The sequence below is a fragment of the Cibotium barometz genome, chromosome 3 (genome assembly GCF_041138505.1).
Source record: "Cibotium barometz isolate CiBa-2024 chromosome 3, ASM4113850v1, whole genome shotgun sequence".
NCBI lineage: Eukaryota > Viridiplantae > Streptophyta > Polypodiopsida > Cyatheales > Cibotiaceae > Cibotium > Cibotium barometz.
In genome coordinates, this window is record NC_141048.1 from 16,105,761 (window position 1) to 16,113,828 (window position 8,068).

Below are 8,068 nucleotides of genomic sequence, written 5' to 3' on the forward strand. Positions count from 1 at the left end.
AAGTGGTGTTCGGCATTTGTGTTAGAGGCAAAGTAGTTGTGTGCCCACTCGAGGCTTTACCGCCCAAGAGTAGCATGGGCAATTGAGTTTGCAATAGGCCCATGTAGCTTAAAAAAGGGGCTGACACTTATCATTTGATCGATTGTGATCTTAGGTAGTTTCGAACACATACTAGGCCAGAATTTGAATTAGACATTTGATGGTGGTGATTAGGAGGGCTTGTTAGTGCTAAGAAGTGTGTAGGATGTTTGAATTAGACATTGGATGTTTGTCGTGTAACTCCACCACCTTGGTCCCTTATCTTGAAATGCACCATAAAAGAAATGTGATGCAAATTTGAATACATACTTTGGCTTGCACTAATTGGTGGTGGAAATAAGTAATGGTAGAAAATGATAGGTTCAGAGCAACCCCTCGTGTAACTCCACCACCCTTATCTTGAAATGCACCATAAAAGAAATGTGATGCAAATTTGATTACATACTTTGGCATGGCCATCTGGCACGGCGTGCATTGGGGCAAGACTCTCACCACCACCATTACTACTCAGACAAGCTCAAGGTCGCCATCTTCAGCTCTTCCTTCTTGGAGAGTTAAATTCAACGAAGCTGCAAGGCAGCAACAAGTACGCATAGTCCCACCATCATCATCAAAACAAGATCATGGCCCTCACCATCATCATCCTGATGGAGGGGCTGCCGCCATCGCTGGTGGGACGAGGAGGAGGAGGAGGAGGAGGAGGAGGAGCAGCAGAAGCAGCACCACCATGGCAGTGTTGTGTAATCCATCAGATGAAGCGCCTTGTGCGAGCGCAGAGCGCGTAGCCATCTTGTGGTTTAAGAAGGACCTCCGCCTGGACGACCACCCGGGCCTCTCCTCTGCATCAGCCTACCACAACCTCCTCCCCGTCTACATTTTCGACCCTTACCTCCTCCGTGGTTAGTACACTGTTTTAATGCCTTGGATATTCCAGAATGGATACGGACCAACACCATCATTGCCATTTTTTCTTTTCACAAAGCAAATTTTGTTGTTTTTTTATAATAGAATTAACAAATATTTTTACTTACCTGTATAGCTTTGTAAGGCTCACTATACATGGGAGTTAGCTTGAGAACTCAGCTCTTTCCTGTGCTGAATTAAGACTTGTTTTTGTCCATGGAGCCTTTGCCAGAAACCCACAAAGCTAAATGTACTCAGCTTTTAGCTCAGTACATGGAGCCTTAACCAGAAACCCATAAACATAAATGTACCCAGCATGCTTGGTGCATATGTATGCAAACTCAGCAGTGCTCAGCATCCTGAATGTCTCTCTTTTTTTTTTTTTGAGAGAGAGAGATTCACATGCACACTTACACTCCTATGGGCAGGCCCTCCCCCCACCCCTGTCAATGTCTTTCCCCAGCTGCTCCCAGTGAGCATCAGCGGGACTTCGAAGATTTTACTACTTAGATACACGACGGGAGACCATCCTGAACATCCCTTGCCACTGGTGAGTTGTAAACTAGCTAGTCCATGTACACTAAACAGCCTTTCCACAAACAAATGAACAATTTGATCAGCTGCTGAGCCCACAAGGCATGTGCAACGCCGCTTTGAACATTTTTGTGACTTGTAAACTGCAGATCACAATCACTAATAATAACTACAGCAGTGCATACTAATGCAACTTCTTCTCCACAACAACTGAGCTAGTTGTGGATCCTTCACTGTGACTACGTTGGTAGAAACATGGCTAGTTTGTTTATGTGGTGACTTTCCACAACTGAGCTACTTGTGGAGCCTTCACTGTTGAGTAAATTGGTAGAAATGTGGCCAGTTTGGAACAAACCTACCTAGTTTGGTTAGGTGATTTACAATCATTGAAATAGCATCATGTCCCTAGGTGGTGTTAGAATATGTGCATCTCCTGTGTTGAATGGGAACTAGGCCTTGTATTGGGTTGGGCATTTATCACATGCTATATATAGATTTATGCTAGTCATGGCTGATTTATGCCAGTCGGCCAGGTTCATGCTGCTACTTGGGCAGTTTCATGGCCTCCTCTCCGCTCCCTTGTATTTCATCCATCCACAAGGCATATGTCCTCACTCATCTGTTGGCTAGTATAGCCCTTGTAAACCTCATGCTATCATACAAAAGTGATCTTGTCTGATGTCTGTCTGTCTGTCTGCCTGTCTCTCTCTCTCTCTCCCCCCTATGTTTTGCTTCCACATTGTGCAACTTTATCAGGTGGTTTGTGGCAATTCAACAACAAGGTTTATGGAAATATATCCCCTTTCTTTTTGAAATTGTAAAGGATGCAATAAGCTGCCCTGTTGTAAGTGTACATGGCAGTGTTGGCAACCTTGAACGTATAGTTTGACATTAGTGCACATTTTAGGCCAGTAGTAATATCTCCTCAGCAATTGCAATGGTGAACCTTTTCTCTGATCCCCCGTGCAATTAAAGCTCCTTGTTGTGGACCTCTGCTAATGTGGGGTCTTTTTCGATTTGATACCATGATCTATTTAGAATATCATTTTCTATGTTCATGTCTATTTGAAGTAGTATCATGGTTTAATTCATGACTGTTTTTATGCGTGCAACTCGCAAATCATATCCTTCAAATCTTTTAGGTAATGCCTATCTGGTCCTGCAATTTTATACTTGCCAGCTAATGAGAATCTGTTCTTATAACAGCTGAAAAGTAAGATTGTGAGGAGAGTTTTAAATATTTGCATAAGGTAACACTGATCGAATATAAACTTCAGGTTGGTCCAATAACTTGCTGAAATCACTAGTGGAAGCTGTAGCAGATCTGAAGCTTGCATTACAGGGATTGGGTTCAGATTTGATAGTAAGGCGTGGGAGCATAAAACACGAACTTCCTGCTTTGGCAGAAGAGGTATACAATTGGTCTTCTCTACATGATGCACCATCTAACAATCTTTGATGATCTTAACCATGTTGATGCTTGTCATCTTCATGTTATTGTAGAATGTTTTGTGTGTAAGCATCTTTACAGACAGATCCCCCATTCACTGGACAAGTGGGTTTGGACACAGGAGGACAGAGGAGATCTCTCCCCATGTGGGAATGGCGGGGGATTTGTCTGTAAAGCCTCTGAGCGTGTTGGGAGGCCCTTACAGTAAGGGGTTGATTGCTGCCTGTAGGTACATGCTAGTGCTATCATTACGGAAGAGGAAATTGAACATGAATGGCGTGATGTGGTGTCCTCACTTTCTGATAGTAACTTGCAAACTGACATGCATTGGTTCCAGACGCTGAATGTAGAAAGTTGGAGAGCACCTATGTATGAGGTTGAGGTAATTCTAAACATTTGGAGCATATTTTGCTCGTTCAGTATCCTAAACTTTCTTTCTACTGACTGACCACCTTGCTTTATTCAGTGGGAACAACTTCCTTCTTCTTACAGGGAGTTTCAGAGAATGTGGTGTCCTATAAAGCCGCCTTTGCAGGCTCCTACATCTTTGCCTGCTTTGCCCAAAGTTGTTGAGAAAGGTTTTGTTTTGATTAAATAAAAAAGCTTCAGTCTTCCTTTGTATGAACATATTACTGAGTTAACCTTTCCATTTTGACTTCATGTACTCCAGGATATGTTCCATCAGTGTCGGCAATTGAAGATGATGTCAGGGTCATGCTTGAAAACGATATTTGGCATAAAAAACTGAAGGATCTTCAAACAGATGGTGCGGAAACTCTCTTGAAAATGGAGGAAGAGAAAAAAGTTGGGACATCACCATCCAAGAGCCAAAAGACTGGAGGTGGCATGCTTGAAGGGTTTAATAATTGGAGGGAGAGATATATTTTGGCCAGCCCTTATGAAGCATTAGATAAAAGGAGAGAAGAGCTGGCTATGTATTCCAATGGGAAAGAAGTGAGAAAGAACGGTGGGGTCGGAGCAGCTAGTGCCATCGCCACCTTGGATGCATATCTGAGGTTCCTAGAGCCGACCTGGAGAACTGACTGGAAGAAGTGAGTTGAGCTTTAAACCGCGGGGGCTCCTATCCCGAAAATCCTGTCTATCTATCATGTTGCATTGGAGGGTATTTATAAAACCCTTACCTGTGAAGCTTGGCCCTATCAAATGACACCTTTTTCTTTACAAACTCTACAAGTTTTTCCCATAATCACATAAAAGTAACCCTTATATAAGTTAATTTCTGTAAATTTACCTCTAAAGGTGTGCTCCTTTTTTTTTTCTTTTGCAATTTCTTGCTTTGGCTGGTTGTATCAGGGTGCATGAAGCAGTGATGGATGCAGAAAGTAGAGGACCAAGAGGAGCCTCCTTTAGGACACTTTTTGGCAGTGCCCTAACTTTAGGTTCTATTTCCCGCCGCAGAGTTTATCATGAAGCTTTTGAGTATGAAAAGGCTCGCAATGGAGGATTGTCTTCCCCCTTTGGGTTTTCAACATTCACGGCTGCAGCTGCTGTTCAAGAAGTGAAATCAGCTGAAGTACGTAATTTATGGCGAAGCTCTACGCATTTCTATACTTCATTGTGACTAGGTCAAAAAGTTTTGTGATATCTACTGTGTATATCATGTACAATAATGTATTGCCACACGTAACATCCCCATAGATCTGATGCATGTGCTATGCTAGGCTATTAGTTAGGGTTAGGGTTTTGTAGAAGAAAGGTTGTGTTTCCTGCATGTCTCACATTGTGCACCTTGAATTTCTTCCTGAATGAGCTTATCTGTGAATACCTTGCAAAGAAAACAGTGGTACCGGATTCTGGCAGCAACTAGTGAGGACAGTAGGAAGAAAGGTTGGCATGTTCGGACTTGGTGTTGGCGAGGTTTTCTCATTCAGGTATGGGTTCATGTTTGCAATTTCTTCCACAAACTCTACATATTTCTCACTCTACACATGCCTGCATGCTTGGCACACACCCCTCCCTCGCCCCCCCCCCCCCCCCCCCCCCCGCCCCCCAAAAAAAAAAGCACAGCACACACGTTTGCGCACCTGTAAAAAGAGTATACACTTCTTGGAGCAGAATTTCATTAACTATTTTATGAGAGAATGTTTTTGTCAATCTTCAATTTGCTTACAGTTCTGCTATTGATCCTGCAGTACAGTACAATGGGAGGGCATGGTTTGCCTATAGTTCTTGTGCATGGGTTTGGGGCTTTTTGGGAGCATTATCGGGATAACATCCAAGATCTTGCTGAAGAGGGGAATAGAGTCTGGGCCTTAACACTGTTGGGTTTTGGAAGATCTGAGAAGCCTGATGTTGTTTATACAGAGCTCTTGTGGGCTGAACTTATCAGAGACTTCATTGTGGAAGTGGTCGGTGAGCCAGCTATCCTCGTTGGCAACTCAATAGGAGGTTTGTCCTCTCTTTTTTTATTATGGTTGGCTTGTTTTCAATGTAGAACTCATAACCTAGAGGCACCAAAAAGGTTTTTGACGCATAATGCAGGTTATATGGTTGGCATTGTCTCTGGGCTATGGCCTCAGGTTGTCAAGAGTTTGATCCTGTTGAACACGGCTGGTGCAATCGTTCCTGATTACCTGCCATTCAATTATCTGAAGGTATGATATAGATGTTTCTGCTGGCTTATATTTACGTGCACCCTTGAAATTAATGCCTTAACTATTGTAGGGCTGATCAAACCTGTACTAGTGATCCCCCAACCAAATTCAAGCTGTCAAAGCCACCAGTAGTTTGTATAGAAACGGATGTATACAGCACCACACATCATTAATCCTTTTTCTCAAGCCATTGCGTCTTATATGCAAGTTGGAGCCTTTTCTGAATGAACTAAACATAGTCAAAGTCTGAGTTGAATCTGTGACCCTTTTTTTGTCTAGTGAAGTGTGGGCTTCAAGATATCGTAGTCTGGTGCAAGCTAAACGTTCCCAGTGATAGATTGGCCAAAAAGAGAGAGAGAGAGAGAGAGAGAGAGAGAGAGAGAGAGAGAGAGAGTGGTGTTTAGGTGCTTTTAGTCTCATATATGGGGAAATACCTCCTATCAAAGCAGGAAAACGCTAACTGCTATATTTTCTTGTGTTTGATAAGCCAAGTGGCAGATCTGGAATTACATGGGCAGGTGCTCAACTGATTCTTATGTATTTGAGGAGTGCCAGCACCCAACTTTTGAAAAAATACTATTGTGTGGTAAGTCTTTCTCCATGTTTTACTTAAGATTTTCTCTCGTTTTTCTGGTTGAAAGATGCAGATAGATCCATGGTTTTGTTTGAAATCTGAGATAAGATTTGGTTGATCAGAATCCATCAAGAGTAGATGATTGGCTTACTGGTGAGATCTTGCGAGCAGTATCCTTATTTGTGTCGATGTTAGCTAATGTTTGTGTGTGTGTGGTGTGTACGTGCCACGATGTGCATATTGTAACAGTGTATTTTGTTCTACAGCTTGAATGGAAGACATGCTTTGTATATTCTCATTATTTGAACTCTTGGGTTGTCCCTCCTCAATCCTCTACAAGTCACATGACCCAGGTGCAGCAATTGTGGTAGAGAGTGTCTTGTGTTTGAAGAAACCATTTCCTCTCAATTGGTTTATTGACCGTTATAAGGGCAAGGTCTATGTAATTCAAGTAAGTGACCTTCAGCCTGCCAGACCTAAGTATACTCTTATGCACAAGCCCTTTTTTGGTCCAAGACATATTTTAATGTGCCAAGCTAATCCTATCTTGCCTGTTTTAGGGGACCAAAGACCCATTGAGTAATAGTACACAGAAAATGAAGCTCTTCAAATCTCAGTGCAGCAATGCTGTCATTCAGTTGTTGGATGCTGGTATAGATCTTAACTCTTTGACTTGCTCGCATCAGACAAAGTTTGATGAGGGAAGAAATTTTTTCAGCAGGTATTCATTAAGCCAACCTAACCTTTGATGCCCAGGTCATTGCCCACATGATGAAATACCGGACAAGGTGAATAAATTGATCATAGACTGGTTACAGCAACCTCACTTGTTACAGGATGTTCCAATGCCACTCTCACAAACTGTACAAAGTGTATAAGTATGAATGCCTTTGTTTGTATTCCATGTCTATTCAGGTGAATGAAGAAGTATTCTGTACATAATTGATGCTCTTGACCTGATATGAGAGTGCCTTTTATGGGGTGTCATCTGTTGAGAGTGCAGATGCTGGAGTCTTGACTATTGATGCAAGTGGGTTGCCAAAGATATTTGACAACAGAGATCAAATATACATAATAGTAATGCTTTCTGAGGGAGACTGAGTGGTGTGCAAGGACAAGGCAAATTTAGCTCCTAGATTTTAGCCATTGCATGGCAATAATATACAATTGAAAACTCATTTGCTGCCCATATATATCCGTCTACATTTTTGTAGGTTTTGTGCAAATTGTTTGGCAAGTCTTTGCACGAGTGTTCCAATGCTCCTACCATAGCTAGTCTTCGATATTACATAAATCTCTTTATGTAGAGTTGGTCCTTTTGTGCACCAGTCACGCAAGGATTTCTACCCCACCGTAATTGGCATGGTATCGAGTAAGAGTGAGTACGTAACTGTAAACAATTCGAAACATCCCCCTCATGGAACAAATGTTTTCAGTGAAATGACAATTGATTGTGACTTCAAGCAAGACTCAGATCAGCTGGAAGATGAGACAAAGAGGTGTAGAGGAAGGGGTCATCATCATAATATGCAGTCACAATTTATGATAACATCACTATTCATGTGTACATTGAGCGAGGCTGACTAAAGCTGTCATTGATTGGCCAGGTGTTGAGGTCCACTTTATGCCGACCTTGTGGCACACTACTATCATGCACATTAAAGAGGGGTTGTAAGAAAATCCATGTCATTGCATTCCTTCTATGAAGAAAGAGACTCAAGTGTCAATTCCACAAACATGGTGTTCTATACTAGCTTTGAGGGGATACAAAAAGACACCTTCATGTTGACAATCAAGCCGTTGGCATAATCTAAGAATGCACATATAACTTTAGCATGATGTTCACTAGATTGGAGCTCCACAAATAGACTATGCTATCACATTTTATCTATGGCAAATCCTCTATAACACACCACATCATTTTAGCACAGGTTGGTAGTGTGCCCACTGACA

The 8,068-nt window shown here is 42.2% G+C and overlaps 1 protein-coding gene across 9 annotated transcripts; it reads left to right on the plus strand.

Moving 5' to 3' along the window:
• Nucleotides 1–393: 393 nt before the first annotated feature.
• Nucleotides 394–7,328, plus strand: LOC147639764 (DNA photolyase). Of its 9 annotated transcripts, none has more exons than XR_015261943.1 (15): nt 398–938; nt 2,754–2,887; nt 3,156–3,308; nt 3,393–3,504; nt 3,597–3,978; nt 4,241–4,460; nt 4,729–4,818; nt 5,080–5,335; nt 5,429–5,541; nt 6,034–6,127; nt 6,238–6,285; nt 6,456–6,566; nt 6,676–6,766; nt 6,872–6,993; nt 7,114–7,328. XR_015261943.1 is itself a non-coding variant. In XM_086773697.1 (15 exons), exons 1-14 carry the CDS (start codon nt 491–493, stop codon nt 6,991–6,993), a joined length of 2,379 nt encoding a protein of 792 aa, XP_086629823.1. In that variant the 5' UTR covers nt 406–490; the 3' UTR covers nt 7,114–7,328. The 9 variants fall into 9 exon arrangements, 5 of the variants coding, with proteins under 5 accessions (XP_086629863.1, XP_086629854.1, XP_086629841.1 ...); XM_086773697.1 differs by having other exon boundaries at nt 406–938; nt 6,029–6,127; XM_086773688.1 differs by having other exon boundaries at nt 409–938; nt 6,029–6,127; nt 7,119–7,328.
• Nucleotides 7,329–8,068: the final 740 nt, after the last annotated feature.